This window comes from Gymnodraco acuticeps, unplaced genomic scaffold, assembly GCF_902827175.1.
Source record: "Gymnodraco acuticeps unplaced genomic scaffold, fGymAcu1.1, whole genome shotgun sequence".
NCBI classification, from domain to species: Eukaryota; Metazoa; Chordata; class Actinopteri; order Perciformes; family Bathydraconidae; genus Gymnodraco; species Gymnodraco acuticeps.
This window is the reverse complement of record NW_022990295.1, coordinates 6,449,560-6,469,612: the sequence shown is the minus strand read 5'-3', so window position 1 is coordinate 6,469,612 and position 20,053 is coordinate 6,449,560. Positions and strand designations below refer to the sequence as shown.

Below are 20,053 nucleotides of genomic sequence, written 5' to 3'. Positions count from 1 at the left end.
CTGTCTGTCTGCATAAGCCCTGAGTGATGCGCTTTAACTGCACTTAGGACCATGAGAAACACACAGTTAAGAGCAGTTAAATAACAATACTCACTCAAGGAGGGAAGAGCTGCACCGTTTTCAGCAGATGGATGCAGACTAATGGCTCTTTTATATATTTATGAAGAATGGAAAGTAGCCAAATTAAGTTGGGGGTGTAACATTTTAGGCATGTCTCCAAACGTTTTATTTAGCTAATTTCGTGTTTGAAGTAGAGGGAAACAAGAAGCAGCTATTACATCATGTCAGACTATATCCCATTATACATCTGTGCCTTTTTGAGCTGCAAACACACAAACACACACACACACACACACACACACACACACACACACACACACACACACACACACACACACACACACACCACACACACACACACACACACACACACACACACACACACACACACACACACACACACGTAAAGTGGGTCTGGGGATGCAGAAGCATGCCTGGTCTATGCTCAGGGTTTGATTGTGGGACTGAGGGGTCAAAGGGTAACTAATTGCGCGACTGGTGGAGGTCAGCGTTGGTGTGGCCTTCTGCCAGAGCATTGGAACACCACCTGAAGGTCTGTCAAGAAAGACAAATGAACTCCGACCTCGCTGCTGATGACATTGACCCCAGTCAACAAGCACACGCCAAATCTTAATCTGGGTCACGGAGAAAAGAGCAGACCACTGCTGCCACTCTGAACGCTACGTGCTATTGCCAATGTTTACCTGCCTGGTTTCATATCCAGTTACTCATCAAATACACACAAAAATCATTCTAAAGGAGGTCAATCTTGGCCTGTGAAACTGTGTTAGCAATCCATTGCTACTTCTGCATGGTAAATAAAAGATGTGGTCACTCAGGCCTCAATACAACTGGCTGGGGAAACAAAAAAGCCTGCTTGGTCCAATCTGGTTCATCTAACAATAGCATTCTTGTGCAAGCAGCTCTTTCTTTTTTAGAGAGAAAGGGATAAAGTTAGCTCTGCCTTTAAACTCTTGGAATTCCACACAAGAGCAACTCTCAGTTTTACACAGAGACTCCCTAGGCAGAGCAGGAGATGGTTATCATTTTTCAACAGTCAATAATTAGCCGACTCCGTAATCAGCTGTTTGTGTAGCGTGCCTGTCCGTGCCTTCTCATTTAGCCATGTCAGACGCCAGGGCTTTTACCTGCCATGCCGTCAGCATTAAGCCCCCGCCTGAACCACACTGATAGCAGACTCTACTGCCTGGAATGTACTCGCACATACGCCCCATAAAGGAGAATTTACCAGGTCTGCTGTGTGTGTGCCATCCTGTTGTAAAGAAGTAACACATATGTGTGATGGATGGATACAATCACATGACAACTCCAGCCTGACGGAAAAGGTATTGTGATGGAGGTCCAGGGATCATCCAAAGAAAAGGAGTGTCTCGCTTTCATGATTAACAAAATGTCAAAAAGGATTTCCCTTCCTAAACAGAGGCCACAATTGTAGTGTAAGGCTCCCAGCCAAAGGGTTACAGCCAGATGGGACGTCTCCCTTTCTTTTTTCGCCTGCTGCTCATTGGCTGTTTTGGAGACAAAAATGAACCAGACCCGTGTCAACAGCTGGGAAAAGCATCCCTAGCTTTGCTTTGTGAAAGTGATAAAAATAACAGCATGAAGTGTCCCGCTGCGGGTTACGCCCTGGACGGGTCTGTTTTTCCTGACCAGAAGGGTCACTGTTGGGCAGATCTGGACCTCCAGCCAATACACATCAAGGCAGCACTTTCCTAGCTTCCATTTTCGCCCCAGTCTTTTCCTGTTTTGACAGGAAACAGGAGATGATAACATAGTCGCACAAACAATCAGAGATTGCCTCCGACCTGCTGCCTGGCCGTCCTCGTGTGGCTGTGAACGTCTGTTTTCTTTAAAAGGCCTCGTGTCCAAACATTCGAAAAACAACACATTCACTGTCCTGTACAAACATGGACATCAAGCCACCGTGAGCCCGCAGGCGTGCACGTGGCCACACACACATCCCTGACACACCTGTCTTCATGCCAAGCTTGAATAACCTCTCCAGAAGCTGGCACAGACCAGCGCTTCCTCTCAGAGTCCCAGCAGCGTGCCATCACAGCTTCACACAAAGGAACGCAATAAAACAGACCACCAAAGTCACGGACACAAGACTAAAAGCTCCTATGGTCGCCACGGGGAACCAAGCATACACTGCAGAGGTGAGCGGAGGAGCAAAGTCAATATCTAGCAGAGAGAGGGAGGGGAGGGGTGGGGAGCGCAGTGACCAAAGGCGTTGTGGATCGTCTCTTTTCCGAGGCTTTTTTTGGAATGTGAGCCTTTTATGTTGTCAGGAAGCACACCATGGTGAGACACAACAAGTGTAGTGACGGGGCCATTAGAGGGGCTTTGTTGATGGCGAGAGAAGCTCAAAGGAACGGGACCCTTTGATTGCCCTCTCTGATCCCCCAGCAGCCTTTGTTTATGAGCTAATTAAGCATTGTTCCAGCCTTGAGCCCTCCATTCCCATAGCACCACCATGACTTTGAATGGCTACTGTAGGGCTTTTACAGCACCCTCTATAAATTAACAACACGAGCAGGAATCACTTTCTGAACTGCCTTTTAGTATGGGAACCAGGCTCTGTTGAAAATGTACTATAGATGTGTGTGTAAGGGCATGAAAGAAGCGCATAAAAGAGATAGTAGCGCACAGATCAGGTATAGTCTGACAGGTCAAATTCAGTTCAAATGTAGTCTGCAGCGACTGCTTCTGTGGGAGTTCAAGTGTGCCCTGGGTTCACCCCTCCATTAGATGCTGCAGCCAAAACAGCGTCCCACTCACAAAGCGATGAAGACATAAATGCCCAGCGTGGGACGAGGGGAAGCAGAGGGGTCAGTGGATGGACAGGGTAGGGGGGAGGAGGAGGAGATTAACATCTCGCTAGATGGATGTGGTAATGACCGTGTGACAGTGGAGAACACATTTTTTGAAGGAATGCTCACATGGAAGTTTTGTAAAAACCTGTGTTTAAGGTCAGGCACAGATAGGAGCAGCACAGGAAAAGGAAATAAAGGTGAAACAGAAAATCATGATGTTTGCATTCACAACTAAAAACTTGAAGTCAGGCCAAAGGTCAGCATTGCTTTGTATGAGTAACGCCTCCCCTGTAAACTAACATATTTCTCAAACGTCAACCTCAACCTGACCCAACCTGTAAAATGCTGTGTGTAAACAAAACCACACGTTTATTTTTAACCACATAATAGTTTTACAGCCTGCTGGTTGTCTGGACTTGCACAAGACAATGACAAGTGTTGGCTCCCGATGAGCTGTTGAGTTGCTACTCTTGAAGGACAGAAGGGGGGAGGTGAGTTGGACACAGCAGAGGGTCAGAGGACTGAACACAGCAGAATGCATCCACTCCCGGTCTGAAAACTAAGGCCCCGGCCACACGAGGACGAAAACGGTCGTTTGCGTTACTGTTTAGTGTCATATAGACCGTTCGGCCACACGAGGACGACCGAATACGGCACTAAACGACTGCGGAAACGATAACGGGTCCCAAGGTGGATAGAACGGCATACGCAACGCTCTGGGGGGTCCAACGGCTCCGTGTGTACGCCCTATACGATCATTTTCTGATAATGATGAGGCAATAGCCTCTCCCCACCTCTGCTGCTCACCCCCGCGTCAAAGTAAACTGCAAACTGAATTCAGATTATCTATCTTTCTCTCGATATGGACCTAAACGCGAGTGAAGTCTAATCTGACAGGACGGAGACACCTCTCAAACTACCTAAACTAGTTATAAATATGTTTATTTTTACTGTCGGCCGGGTCACTCATTACTGGATCAGCTGCTGCATGAAACAGACAAAATTGAGGCTCCATGTATTTTATTATTATATTATATAGATTCGTTATTCATTTGTTTTAAAGCTCAATAAATAACAAAGAAGACCTTTGACCGGCACTTTTATAATTTTGTCCGGAAGATTTAAACTTTAATACACGTTGACTGGCAAAAAACTCTGCCCGGTTCCCTCGGCCCCCACCGCGGAGAATAAACAGAAGGGCAACCATGACAACCATGCTTCTTCGCTGCTTTTGTGGAGGAAGTTACAGCGCCACGTACAGGCTCCTGCATATGTACTGCAGCTTCTCCAGCGGTTGGAGCTAAACGGAGCGGTCTCGTGTGGACAGACACTATCCGATGAATATTGCGTGTGGACGGAAGCTTTTTTGCGATTGCGTTTGCGTTAATCCTATGCGTTTAGCCGTTTTCGTCCTCGTGTGGCCGGAGCCTAAAACTGTGCAGGAATCCACCAAAGCCAAAGACACTCCCTGTGAGGGAGCTTCCCTCCTTCTCACAGAGGGAGGGAAGCGCTTCCGTATTGCACAGACACGTTCAAAGGCATTCCAACAATGTTTTTGTTTGATGCATACATTTAGAGCAGTAAACAACAGCTTCTACTTTTCGTCTTGATTTAAACGCTTCTGACAGAAGCACCCAAAGCATACCACATTAATGATGACACTTTCAGGGAATAAAACGCCTGCAGCAAGTAGGAACAAAATACTAACTGAAAGCAGCTTCAAACATAAGTGAAATGGCACAGCAATTTAACCACTTTCAGTTAGACCAAAGAGAAAATCCTATGAATAAACATGTACACAAAGTTGTACACACACTCTGTCGCAGACTTGTTCTCACACTCAGCATGGGAATCAGGCAGCACTTAGCTGGGGGTCCGCACAGTGAGGCCCAACAGCATTGTTCCCAGAACAGCGAGGATGGCACGGCTTTTATGGGCAAGCACAACTGATACTGAGCAGCAAACACAGAGGATGGAGAGGCAGTTTGGGACTCGTAAACAGAGGTTTAAGTTTAAGTGCCAGACGCACACGAAGGAGATAAACCAGCCCAGAGCTCTTCAGCGGGGAGAGTGACATCATAAAATAGAGCGACAGTAACAAGAGGGGAAGCATACAGGACGGATCTATTAATGGGAGTCGGATCATGGGAGAGAGGCAGGGGAAGGTTTACTCCACAACAAGAATCTTCTGAGAGAGATGACAGACTCAACATTGTTTCTCAAGACAGTATATCTCTGCTGTGCTGATCTGAATATAAATAAAACAAATGCTATGACCTCCAAAGTTTATGATTGCACCAAAAAGGTTTGTAACCTGCCAATTATGAAGAACTGGCACTTCCTTACTGTGCTACTTTTACGAGTTTTTACATGTATTGTACAGTAGGAGTACCTATTTCTCTCTTAACAGCTTATCTTGTCTAATCATAGGATGAGACAGGCATTTCAAAGAAAGCTGTCAAGTAGCAGTACTTAAGGCTATACTAACTAAAGTGTAGCAAATTAAGTTATGTCTAGCTGTACAAAAGTGTCAAAAACCTCAATGTAACTCAGCCCTTCATCGGGCTTTCAAAACAAACGTATCCCGAAAGCGCAATAATGGCAGAAAAATACTTTACCTGTCAATCACAGACCAACAACACTGCTACTGTATCTGGATTGACTTCTTTCCGGTGAGAAGCCATTATGAAAATCCATACAGCCGAGTTTGACCTTTTCTTTCTTGCACCAATTGAGATACTCAGCGACACAGTTTTATAGCAGATTAAATGCAACTTTGCTGCGATTTCGTAAAAGGCATTCCTATGCTATTTTCTTTCAAATGTCAGCAGGCAAATTGCTAAGTCAAGTCATTCAATAATGAAAGAAAAATGAAGACTGAAACATTCACTTTACAGCTTTTTTCTTCTTTTTGCTTCTATTAGTTATTTCTTCTGACTGGAGAAAGGCTACATCTGTTGGTGCCTATTGGAGGCTTCAGGTCTTTATTGCATATAACGGACCAATATTTAAGCTATTAACTGATTTCTCTGTAGTAGGCATGTTAGTTCCTGATATAAAGGACCAAAACAGGATAAAGTAAACGTAAAAAGAGCTAAAGAGAGGTTATATTCTCATCATATTCCCCCTAAAGTCCACCTAGTTCCTGAGTAATAGCACTGGCCAGTCACCTTCTCCATCACCTTCTCCATTAACCAGACCACCACCAGGCCTGTGTGTTGGAATGAGGATAAAAAACGGACTGTAATAATGCAATCATAAATTGGTAGTAGTTAAGTTCAGAAAGATGGATGACTTCTGCGGCAAAGTGGAAAGGATGGAAGGACTCTGAATGTGCTTCATCTTTCTTTTTCCTCTGGTACTTACACGCACGTTCACACATCATCAATACACACACTCATCCAAGCTCACAATGCTGGACACTCAAGCATGAAATGAACATGAGCAGCGTGAACTTTGACTGGCATTTTCACACTGTGCCACGATTTATGGAGCACTATATGCGTATCAGAATGAGCTCCTGACGATAAAAAAATGGCCCAACGTATAGGTGCGGAGGCCAGTAAGACCATCTACCAATCCCAACACAACCCATCACAATTCATCTACTAATACACAAACACAAATACACTAACACAGAGATGCATGCATACTGTCACCCGGACATATATATAGAAATATGGCATGAAAGCACACTGGTGCACTCACACAGAAGTGGCACAGTTTACTACTTCTGTTCACTGAGAGGCTCCTCTAGGAATCAACTGCTTTGCTTTAGCAAAACATCAATTTGGGAAAGGCAGGAGCATTTGCAAACATCTGGAAACCTTTATTGGAGTTTCTTGGGTGTCAAGGTGTACAGTCATTTTGAAAGTGCTATGTGTTGCAGAGTGTTTCTATGTTCTTTTGTTTCCCTTATCTGATGTGTTTTTATAATATGTGAATTTTATAAAAAATACATTTTTCTTTGATGACTAGGATGACCATGTTAATGTTTTATTTATTTATTTTGAATGCAACAACAAATCTCTTTAAAGCAAACCGCTATTTAATCATAAATGTAGTTCTTAAAACATGTGGTTTTTGGATTGTCAGGAAAAACATCATGTCAATCAGTATACAATAATATTTTAGAAATCGGATTTAACTACATTCAAAATGAACTTGTATTGAGCCCATTTATATCTATGAACTATGAATTAACTTACTAGGGTTACAAGCTTTTTAATTGTGCTTGCATTCAGCCACAAAAGAGTATTTCCCTCAGGAGTTGGTGGAGATCAGTGGAGATCCAAACAGAGCTAAAAGGATTGTGAATATCTGACTTATGTCTGGCAGGCGGCCAAGAATCAAAACCAATGCTAATGTCCTCCACGTCTGCTTGATGTGTAAATCATCAACTATTTGCAAGCATGTTCACCATCAGCTTGTTGCTGTGATAATAATAATCTGATTATTGTATACATAAATAATGAATTTGGCAAATCTGCGTCTCTAGAGTCAATATCTAACATTCAATGCACCAGCCTCTGAGGGTAAATATTGCCAAAGAGGTCTTATTCAGAGGCAGTAGGTGAGAAGTAGCAGAAGCCCCATTGACGTCTGCCAAAGAAAAAAGCAAACAAGGCGATGTCGAGTCAGACTGAGGCACCATACTCTACTGATCCGCTGTTTGCTTGGAGCAAGGAGCCACGCCCAAACAGTCCGGAGATTGCTGTCTGCATATCCATCTTGGCAGGGACACAGAGCGCTGGCATTCTCTTTCAGCACTTTGCTATAAGCTAGGCGATTTGTCTGCTACCACAAGGCCTGCTGTCAATTGAGCGCGTTTTATGGAGCCAGCAACAGATTACCTCCAACTCAGTGCTTCTCAGTGTCTGTGTAACGTCTTGAAAATGTATCTCAACAACTATGTTTTTCCAATACAGAGAATCAGACTGGATAATAGACCGCAGTCTGCCTGGATCATGCACGTCTCACTTCAGCATGAAATACTATGAGGAGCCGGGCAGTAGGAGCCCCGGGATTGCATAAAACAAACATACAATCACACACACAGGCGGCTCGCCCTAAATCAACAAGTCAAAATGATTAATTCTCACTGGTTACACTTCTCGTTGCATTTGTGTTCTTCGCTCGTTGACATTTCTGCCTTTGTCGCTCCGTTCTCATGCTCTGCAGACCAGTGCTGTAACACATCGCCCTGTCAGCCTAGACAGCAGATCCATTGTTTCATTTCAGTCTGGCTCATTGTAACACATGATCCTTCACCAAACAGCAGCAAACCCTTTCAGACAAGCGCTATTATGCATGGCAATAATTCCTCAGATTCAGTAACAATTGGAAAACAGCTAAAGAATAAAGGTGTTGTCACAATAGTCAGCTTTATCTGGTGCTTCAGTGCGAGGAATTCTGTGAAAAGATCACAAAAGGCCTCAGTTTTGATTGCCCATCTGAGTCATGTCTTAATTTAAATAGTTAGTGAAATGATGAACTGATTTCACTTAAGTTGTGAGTTTACATTACCCTCTCATAACTATATGTTACATATTAAGCTACAGACATGAGCCATTTAGCTTAGTTTAGTAAAAGACAAAAGCAGGGAGAAACAGCTAGCTTGGCTCTGTTAAATGTTCAATACAAATCACAACTGTTCTTTTTACACCTCAGGTTTTGTACAGGTTAAAAAGATGAACGGCTATGTGTTTATTTATCAAATCAAATCAAATCAAGTTTTATTTATATAGCACATTTATAAACGATTTTTGGTCGAGCCAAAGTGCTGTACATATAATAAAAATAGCTTCAATGAGCTTCAAGGGTGCTGGTAGGCAATTTAAGACGAAACAAGGCTGTCCCCCTTACTTCTAGTATTTAAGTTATGCCAAGAAGATAACTACCTATCAACTAGCTAGTATTCCAATTTTGGCTTTTTCACAGGCATTGTTAGGGTGGTATCAATCTGCCCAAAATGCCAAGGAAACCAAGATTTATTGACTATTTAAAGATATTTGTAATCCACATTTGCAATTCTTTTAAACCCTTATATTGCAGTACCATTTATTTGTTAAGAACCCATTTCTTTCTAAATGGATCAGGCCACTTCAGGCCAACATTTACAGGGGTTTAAGCCTCTTTTAGCTTATTGCTTTCTCATCAGCTCATTATAAGGTTATGGTGCAGCTGGTCTTCCCAGTCACACACTTTGATTGAACATCTTTACTGAATAGCTGTTAAGGATAATAGGTTGGACTTCAGTGAATGAGAGAGGCACTGCACCAATAACTGAAGACGGCAGAGTGGATTTCCAGGTCTAAGCAGCCCTAAATAGCTCTTCTCATCTTGACAGGTAACTGAGGGAACATCTGGACGGCTCTCTGCAGACATTACAGTGGCATGCAGCCGTACCAGAAAGGACCAGATGGCCAGAAGAGGACACATTCAGGTAAACTCTGTGCATCTGTGTGTGTGTCTGAGCTTAAGTCTGGGTTCACCTGTGTGTGTTAGTGGGCATCTGCTGAGGAGACACAGTCAGCTCCTGTTTCATCCTGCCAGCAGTGGAGTGCAGACATAAGGAATTGCAATCATTTCAGGAGGAGAATTCCTAAATACTCCTCGGCTCAGACAGATTCTCTCACTGTCCTCCTGATGAAAGGCGATGAGCATCAGCCTTACTGCAGCTCACTTTCTTTCCATCCGGACCCATCAACCCTTGCATCTGCACACCCTGAACCCATTTCCTGCTATCGGCCTTGCAGCAATTTACCCTTGCAATTGCGATAAGGGGTCAATTCACTTTCAGCTCAGCAAATTAAAGATGTAAAATGAAACTGCAGCAGCCATAGTGAAGATGTGACCCTCATTCCAGGGCTGCCTGAAGGCTAGGAGAAAAAAAAGGTTTCTGGCCAATGAAAGTCGGCTACCTTGAAAAGCAGGACCAGCTGTGAAAATCTGGAGGCAAGAAAAGTGAAAATCTTAACTCCTACCTGTTCTACATTTAAAGTACTGTGGCTGTAATGCGCCATATAAGTAGAGGAGATAAAGTAATTTTTCTTCAAGGGAAGTAAATTCCTGCAGCATTTGAACCAAAAAGTGAACAAACTGAGTCCTTTGTTCTACTTCACTGTGTCCATTTGTACCATAACACTGTACAGTAATACAGCTTGGTATTGTGCTGAATAGTACTTGTAATATGAAAGCTTAGAATCAACTACCCAAATGATGGTTGTTTAATACTTAAGTGTGAGAATACATCCACGTGTTTCTCCAAAAGTATTTTTAATATTTATAAAATGTGTAATGTTTATATTTTAGATGTTAAAAGGCAGTCTGAAGAGATCAAACTAATGAAAGAACAAGTCACTTAGATTATTAAATGGGCCACTGCTTCACATTTGTAATACTTGGTGCTACATACATATTTACCCAGCTCTTACAGAAAGAATATGTATGATCTACCTATAGCCCTCACAGAAGTGTATAAAAAAAGTCTTCATGTGACAAATGTACATGCAATATATAAAAAGAGAAAATAAACAAAGCTGTGGGGATTTGAGTTAAAGTGGCGGTGAACAGCTGCATGCTGCTGAGGCTCAGAGATATAGTATAGAATGATAGCACAATGACTTATGTCTTTGGTCTCTGCACCACTTGACACCAGATTATTACGCTGCGGTTTACTACAGCCACATGCCATAAAGCAGAAGTCACACTGCATGCAGGGACGGAGCGTGGAGAAGCCCAGTGTCTCCTCTATTTTCTCGCTCTCGTCTCTCATCTCATCTCCTCCCAGACTCTCCGGCGGGCATGCACTGCTGAGCAGCACACAGACTCACAACACACACATCACAGAGAGCCCCCAGGGGCTCAGGTGCTTAAAGGTGAATAGAATCATATGGTCATGCTCTGTTTTAACTCTGCGTTAGCTCAAGTTTCACAACCGGAGGGGTTTTTCACACAGTCTTTTTTCTAGCTTTCAATACATCCGTCTGTCAGTCACTCTGTCCTGTCGTCTGCCCTCCTGCAGCGAACCTGGTAGCGTACACCTGTTCCAGCCCAGGTCAGCCCCCTGAAACCCTAACCCACCATAAAGACTGGGAGAACTGACAGAAAGGTCAGAGATCAGTCAACAAAGGAAACACTCCCCCCCCTGACTGCCTGAGAAACAGTAGCCAGGTAGGTAGATCTGCAGCCGTTCACCAGCAAATTTCTCTCTCCCACACTCATCTATTCACAGTGACATCATCAAAGCATTGTTTCTGCTGTCTCCTCAGGCCAGGGCAACCAATCACTCTCTCCCACTTATTTGTTGACAGCTATACAAATCCACAAGTGGGAAAGTTGGAAAAGAAGGCATGAGAAAATGACATGTGAAAACAAATGTTCATTTCACAGGGAGTTAAATAAACTCAGCTCGTACACTCTCTCTGACTTTCTGGCCGGGAAATTTTCTTTTTTCACAATGTGGATGATTAATTGTTGTTTCTTCAGTGCTTCAGGAAAAACTGATTTGTTACATTAACATAAATTCACTTATAACTCTGCACGTAAAATGAATCAAGGTTCAAGCAAGGAACAAAGCAGAAACAAATCAAACATGAATTCAAATGAGTCGTTTGCAAGAATTACTGGTCCAATTATTTATTAACGGAACATGAAAAAAGACTGGCAAAAGGCCTCGTGGTACAAATTAATTCCTGCAGCCAAATTCATAGTCACACTCATACACACCATCCATAATAGGCTTGGACACATCGTGCATACATCAGCAGTGCACAGTGTTCGTGATTAGCAGGCGGTGTGCTCATTCTATATCACTGAGATGTAACTTAATTAAACCTTCAACTCCATAGTGACCTGCACCTAAATGCAGTTTCCTTATATCCAGAGGGCAAAGGTCATCAGAAAGGTAAGGCCTGTCTGCAACTGACCTCAACCTCGGAAGGCTCAACTTAATCCAAATGTTAAACCGTCACAGCCCTGCAGGACGTTTTCTGTTAATCAGTCAGTGTACAAGTGGAGCTCACAAGGTCCAGGACTGCTTGGATATTCATGGATCTCAGTATTTATGAGCAGTTGACTTTATCACTGACCGCAGTTCGTGCAACATACCAAACCCAAAAATGTGTGGGCTTTTCATCTCTGGCTTAAAAATTATAAGAAAACTTCATATTTTTCCATATTCCAACCTTTTGTCTTATCAGTAAAGTAACTTCCATTGCCTTAGAGAGAGGGCAACAGTACATATTCTTGGCTAAAATATTAAAAGAATGACATTTTGGTGAATGTGCTTATCGTTTTCTTGCAGAGAGTTGGATGAAGAAATCGATACTGCTCTCATGTTTACCGTATGCTAATTATGGACTTACAGCCATCAGTTGGTTAGCTTATAGCTTAGCAAAGAAACTGGGAAACAGTTAAAGTAGCAGTGTTTATCAGGAAGTGACTCCCCGTGGCAGAAAAATAGATGAATGCAATCTTGCAACATGTCTTCTCCACTCTCTTTTCTTCCTAGGTTTTAATCCAGTATAACAAATATTTGCTAATTACAGAGTTTTAGAGCTCCTAGTTTTTTGCTTTGGACAGAGCTATGCTACTGAATCTGTTTCCCCCTCCCCCTACACCCTGTTATTATGCTAATCCTAGCTAATAAACGGCTGGCCCCAGCTACATATTGACCATACAGACAATCTTTGTGAGAAATCGCATTTCGAAAAATAGTTTTATTTGTAAAACTTGATCTTCAAGTATGGTGTGAACCTTAGCACTGATCCACTTCCTGGCATTTTTCATCAACACAATCAAGTCTTTTTTACTCCCATTCTCCCTGAATGTCATCTCTCTCATGGATCAGCGAATACAATTATGGTTAGTCTTTTCAGAAAACAGATATCAAGTAACAGAGCTTATGTCTAAACTGTGACTGAGGGGCTTGAGCTGCTGCAGCCCTGCCACGGGCGAGGAATTATAGTCCTTACAGGTTACATTGACCACAGGCTGCTGGCTCTTTACAAACTTAATCGCCAATTGTTGTCACGGACACTCTCTTAACTTTCCATGAGAAGGTTGATGGCACAGGCACAAAAAACCCTTTCCTCTCATTCAGTTTCATCATAACAACACCAGAATATTAAACAACTCTGAGTGTCAGGACAGAGACAGAGAACAGTAAGCATTTATAGCAGAGTTTGGATCTAATCCAGAGCCTCTACTTGGAGTAAGAAGCTAACTGGTTTCTTTGAAGTTGAGGTTTAAGTGGTTAAATTAGGTCTTTCTTTGTATCATACCTCACCTAGTTACTGTGTCCAGCCACAAAACAGTCTACAATTATTGAATCCAGACTGTCTGTTATTCACTACTGACGTCATTTATAACCGTACGTTTTTAATTATGCAAATTAAGTATGTGAATTCCCTTGATTAGATTCAGTTTGGAGGTTATCAGTGGCTCTTTCATGCTTTCCTGTTTTTAACCATTTGCTCTTTGAATGAAATAAAAAGGGCAATGACTGATGAAACCTAAGGGTGCTTCCTAAAAAACATAATTTCAGCAAAGTTAATTTAGGGTTGAGGCCTGTGACACAATGTCATACAATATTTGTAATTAGAATATAATTTCAAATTAAGTGTATATGGGCACTTTGGTTGATGTGCTGTTTAAATAGTTGGCAAACACAAGACTGTGTGCACAGTTGATGTTGAAGCAGGGGTGTGAGAGGCAGGAAGCATGAAAAGTATTTAATTGCTGCCATTAGATATGAATGTATAGTATGTGTAATTTGTCATTTCGAGTTTTTTAATGCTGACCAACTGTTTCTTCACTTAACTTGGGGGTAGAGTGTGAAGAGAAAAGGCCTTTACTTCCCTACATTTGCCCACTTGCAGGACATAGTGAAAGCAGGTTCCTCTAGACACAAACAGGAAAACACAAAAGCAGTGAACAGTGCACTTTCCCCTCTAGTAGTTTTCATGTAGAAAATCACAATTCACTCTACCCAAACACTCGCTACTACTACTGTATTCAAACAATAAGTCTGCAGCAGGGAAAGGGGGAGAGGGATGTCTGGGGACCGAGTCGACTTCCTCTTCACAAAAACGGGACTGCAGGCGGATGGGGCGGGAGGGGAAGTGCGACCTCGGGTAAACAGTCTCCGCTCTCGTTTTTCCCATGAGCGCCACAGACACAACACTGGCCAAACCTTAGCAGGTATCGTGATCCCAGACACACCAACGGACCACCTGAGTCGCCCTGTTGACCTTTTTGCCTCTGCCGAGGAAGCAATTTGGAAGCGATCATCCGTAACCGCGTCCATCCTATGAGGCCCAACAGGTGGGCAGCCCAAACTCACAAACACAATGGGTTTATTATCCTTCCATACCATAACCCTGGTTCAATAAAAGCACCCTGCCATCACCGTTTGTCACCCCAGAATTAAGGCCCAATTTAGCCATCAACAAGTGCAAAATAGGGGGGCGAGGGGGCTGCTCCCATCTCTTTCTACAACACAGAGCACCTGGTAAAGGCCACAAAGTACTGCTGGAGGGTCTCACAATAAAAAGGGGAGGTTAGTTCCCATGGCAGATAATGGCAGTTAATGTGTTTACAGGGTGGATTTACCTGATACCTGAACATAGATCTGATATGCTCAGTACAAAGATTAGACCACACATGTCTGAAACAGAGGGTCCAGGTGCTTCAGAAATGCCCCTTGTTCCTTGTCTACCTGTCCCTGTAGGAACATTGGGTGCTGTGGGATTTGGGGTGAACCTTGAAGAGATGTAATCTAATCCGACTTTGGGTCTCTCTCTCTAAAACTGGACAACAGAGGAGAACCAGCACGTGGGCAAACTTGGCCCGCCACTACAACAGTAGTCTCAGGGCCTATATTTAACAGCGGTGGGAATTGTGGGAGCAGCCATACAGGAACACTTTCAATGCACAGCGAAGGTCGACTGGGACTTAACTTCCTCCTCAGTCTCCAACGTGAGCAGGTCGCTCATTTCAACTCTCCCCCCCCCCACACCCAGCAGCAAAATAAAGAGATAAGCATTGTTTAGCCAAACAATGGACCACTTTCAAAGTCTCAAAAGCCTCCATTTTCACATCCATGGCTAGAATTTGAAGTCAAGCTTACAATAAACAACTTTACAAGTAGATGGTGAGAATTTCTTGGTATAATTATAAACCATAGAGAGGACCAAATGTCATTGTTCATAGATAACAGCCGTAAGAGCAGGTGCAGGTGGGAAAAAAAGGCCAAAAGATGGGCAACAGACATTTTAAAGCAGCTCACACTAGGTTCCATATATCTGCTTTGTGCTAAACAATAAGTGAAAGTATGCTTATTTCATGTGTTTTTGTTTTTTTTTACATAATTTGACTTTTTGAGCTAAGGATATCAGGATTAAAAACTTTCAAGTGTGAATAATTGCAAAAAAAGTTAACATTTCATAAGGATATTGGCCTAAAACTATGGAAAAGTTATAAAAACCAACCTTCAGTGAATTTTGGTCTGCCAGGGCTAGAGCTTGCTTCTTCAGCTCTGTGACTTTCTGTTGACATTGTTGGCAAAAGCCTCCCTTCTCCTCCGATTCGGAGATGGAAACCGAGCCGGCTCCTTCGGGGGGAGGCCGGCTGCTGCATCGCGCGTCCTCCGCCGAGTGAAGCCTTTTCCTGGGGGTTACCGGAGACTCTCCACCCGGACATCCCTCCACCTTCAGCATAAGGAAAAGTTTGGTTAACCTCAAATGTGAGAATAACAACCGGTCTCACCTCCAGTTCGCCGAAGCGTGAGCATGAAACTGTTTGTTTGTACCTTGACGATACGTTTGAAAACAGAGCACCTGTCCAATGCGCACCAATGAGATGCAAGTTGTGCTGTTATTTTGTTAAGTAGGAAAAACACGACTGAAACTAATCCCACTTAAATATTGTGCAGTTACACACTTACAGTGAACATGCGGTTGTTATGGTCCCTTCCATCAGGAGCTGATTTGCCCCCAAATGAGCTCATTCTCCCAGATCAAGCTAACACCTTCAGGAGAACGTCTTCGAGAGTCTCACAGGTTTATCGCGAAAAAACGCTGGGCAGAGCCATAGGCGAGACTGGAGACATGATTGGGGTTTACCAGTCATCTGTCTGATTGAACTGGACCAGTACCTACTGATCGAAAGCAACTGGTGAGTGTGTACCAGAAGTTTACAGCGGAGGATTTGTTGGGACAGGAGGGCGCTCAGCGGTGCGCAGGAGGCGGTGTTACTCTGAGAATGGGAGGGCTGAAGAAAACTTTGGTGGAAAAAGTGTGTGGGGGGGGGGGGACTAAATGACGATTATGAAGCCACTCTGAATCGTCTTTGAGATTAAACGTGATATCATTTTCTAATAGTTTAAACCCCATTACATATTTCCTGTTGCTAGGGCTGGAGAGATAATCTGATTCCACACAGTCTGACAGTCACATGCTCTTCTATCAGCTTTTTTCAGCTCTAACCACCAGACTCCATGTTTGTATGGCTTCATAATACTATGATATTAACATATTGATTATTCCTGACTCTTTATTCCATATACTTGTATCTACAATGTAATGACATTTTAGGTATCCTTTACAACGTTGTGATCTCCATTTATAATTGATGTGGACTTGAAAATGGTTTGGAAAACAGGAGTTTTCACTGGTGGTCAGGAGAAAACAAATACCCCTTTTAGAAAACTCCATGACATTGTCAGAAAAGTCTCTACTTTTCAATAAGCTCATAAGACTAACATCATTTTTATACTGTCCACAGTGTTGGCTGATTGTTCACACTAAGCCCTTTTACCACAGTAAAATAAGGGTACATTGAGTGCAGGGTGCTTTACTCCTACTAATGTGTCTATCAGTCCATAGATAATTTTCTCATTAGGTTTTCTGTTTCAACTGTTGCCTCTCTTCAGCAGCACTGCCTCTGTGTGCTGTTGGTGTCTGGCGCCATCCTCTGGCAAAAACACAGAACAGTATCTCTCCAGTTAAAAGGGCGCGGGGGTACTAGGTTAAATATTTAATTAGTACACTTTAAATATTTCATGTGGGTGATGTAAGCGACAGTATGCTCTAAAACATTTATCTGTTCCTGCCCTCAAACGACCTATTTAGGGAAACCCATAGTCGTGTGTCCTCTGGTTGTCAAACTCATGCCGTATAACACATTTAAATGGAAAATATAAATAATAAAAATATTTATTTTATTGTAATTTTATTTTATTTGAAGAATTTCAAGTTGGGATGCAAAATACTCGAAGATTTTTGAAGGACACACAAAGATGTGTGTTAAGACACAGTAACACAAGTAATTAAAAACATTTACAGTCCACAAATGGTACAACAAAGAGTTATTAAGAAAATATAAATCGGCTTGGTGTTCATTTTGAGCCTCTTCTAATTGATTAAACAACTTCTGTCAAACCTTTCAGTGGTATTTTGGCCATTACAATCATTAAGGTTTTTAAAATGTAATTAATGGCAAAGACACTTTTTCTCGCAGGAACATTTGACTAAAAGTGATAAATGACACGCAGATATGATGGGTTAGGAGTAAGATAGGATGAAGTTAGTGAGCAAGAGAGGGCGTTGAGGATGCTGCGAGGCACTGTTCAGGGTCCTGAGTAACGGACAGGAGACGCACCTCAGTCTGTCTCGCCTCTTAATAAGCATCATCCTTTCTATATTTGTTTCAATCATCACTTTAGGTTACTCTTACCTTGTTTTTTCTCTTTAGCAGATGACTTGTAAATCCAAATATGATATCGGAGTCAACGAAGAATGTCCCCAGGTCTATGACACTGGGGTTAGGCTTCTCAGCTCCGGGAGACCCCGATGAGTTTGGCAAAGCCATGTGGGCTGCGAGTATAGCCTAGAGAAAATATCCCACTCTTTGGGAAACCTATTTCATTTGTATATCCATCTAAATCAGTTCTCTCGTACCCTCCAAAAAGATCCACAACGCTTTTTAATCCGGACATCCGGTGACTCACGGTGAGGGCTGTGTGCACGTGTGCGTAAAATCACCTCTCAGGTTTCCAATAGTCCGAGAAGACAACAAAGCAATACAATCCATCCGGTATGCAAGAAAAAAGGTTCACATCCAAGTGAAATACTTTTTTTTTAAGCCATCCCGAGGCTGGTCATGCCTGATCTCTGAGCGCTGGAGATCTGAGAGCGATGGAGCACCTTGTGCATGTGCTGCTCTGTTCTCCAGCATCTCTCTCCCTCACTCCCCCTTCTCCCTCCCTCCCTCCCTCCCTCCCTCCCTCTCTCACTCACTCACTCACTCACTCACTCACTCACTCACTCACTCACTCACTCACTCACTCACTCACTCACTCACTCCCCCCTGTCAGACAGTGATGACCTGCTCTCTCACCCGATTTGCTGGTGCATCATTGTCAGCCCCCACATGAAGATGTAAAGCACAATGACAACCCTGGCAATAACCCCTAACGACAGATTCCCTGTAATATTCATATACTATTCATGTAGGGGCTTATAGTGTGTCTGGCAAGCAGTAATGACCTCATCAAAGCATACTTTATGGTATGTCTTCCTCCTGTATAATATTCCTATACTGTAGATCCCTGCAGGATGAATGGTTATAGTGTTGCTTTATAGCATTGTATTTTCCCAAGAGGAAATCTGACAGGAGCCACTTGATTTCTTATTTATGATGAAGATCAACTGAAGGGGTAGTTAATTTTTTCTAAATAAAATAAAACTGATTTGATTGTAATATTCTTTGTAGCAGACTTTATCCAAATCAAATAAAAATGTGCTTTGTGTGACTCGAGCATATTTCATAATTTAAGGTTTGTAGCCATTGATGTTAAAAAATGTATATCTAAAATCCATGTTGCCAGTCGATATTCAGTGAATAGCCTTCAACATGCAGGCCGAGGTTATCCTATAGAATAATTAGTTGCATTTGGTTCAGTATAGCTGATGTAATTAGGCTGCCGTGCAGTATTGAAGTCAATGTGAATTACTGTGTTTTTAATGGGGAAACTGATTTAAAAACATGTTTCACATTATGTCAGTTCAGTTTGCATTTGAACCAGTTTCTCCTGAAGCTCAACAGCAGAGACAGGCTGTAGTGATGATGTCATCCACACGTGGAGCTGCTCCACAGACAGTATGGGCCAGTATATGTTACTGAGACATGTTTTAGATTCACAGCAGGAAAACTGCATTCAAACTCATGTTGAAGGTGACAACAAAATAAAAAACTGTATATGTGGTTCAGAGCTTTTTAACAGAAGGCAATTTTGTTTTGCACCATGATGCTAGAGGACTCCACAGACACAGATCTTTTTAAATGTTTAAAATCAAGGAGATAATGAGATATCCTGGCGTTCAGTTTATTTCTACAAAAAACACTGGTTCCTGTTCCATGACGCATCAAACCTTCCCTTGGTAAATGCCCATCATTCAATGTCCTTTCAATGTTGTAACCCAGGCTTTATATTATATAATTTATAGAACTTTCATTCATGTAATTCAATTTTTCTGGATTTCAAAAGGGCAGGTTACTGAGACAGAAACCAAAGTTTGTGCTGCTTTCAGAAGTTTCGTTTTTTGAGAAGGTCAAAGATGATTAAAAGAATAAAGATTTACCCACACAACAATTATGCTTTGAAAGCAGAGCAGGGGGGGTAAATAATAAATATTTTAAGAATACATTAAGTAATTGTTATCCCACAAAACACTCCTCAATCCACGCGACTCATCAGCAACACTCACACACACACACACACACACACACACACACACACACACACACACACACACACACACACCACACACACACACACACACACACACACACACACACACACCACACACACACACACTGAGAGGGGGGGCAGGGTTTGTCAGCAGACCGATAATTACAATCCATAGTAAAGATGATTTACCACGACCGTCACCCGGCCCTCCCCACAGGAGGAGGTCTGGGCTGGGTCTCTCCCCGGCCGCTGATGAAATTCCGAGGACGGGGTCCCATGGGACTTCCTGTGCCGCTACATCTGCTGCCCTTGCGCACGCACAGGGGAATCGCTTCGGGCATCTCATTAAAGCCTCTCCTATGTCTTCTTATCCCCTTGCCCGTGAGACCTCTGCAGCTTC

The 20,053-nt window shown here is 42.8% G+C and overlaps 1 protein-coding gene across 2 annotated transcripts in view; it reads right to left on the bottom strand.

The window, feature by feature from the left end:
• kif26ab (kinesin family member 26Ab) overlaps positions 1-18,074 on the bottom strand; it is a 65,370-nt gene extending 47,296 nt beyond the window's left edge. The window contains exons 1-2 of one of the 2 annotated variants that reach the window (XM_034222130.1): positions 17,637-18,074; positions 15,392-15,610 (exon numbers count right to left, since the gene is read on the bottom strand). In XM_034222130.1, coding sequence (XP_034078021.1) covers positions 15,392-15,610; positions 17,637-17,771 — 354 coding nt within the window. In that variant the 5' untranslated portion in view covers positions 17,772-18,074. Of the gene's footprint in view, positions 1-15,391; positions 15,611-15,846; positions 16,134-17,636 lie in introns of those variants that run through there. The other variant, XM_034222131.1, reaches the window with a different exon arrangement.
• Positions 18,075-20,053: the final 1,979 nt, after the last annotated feature.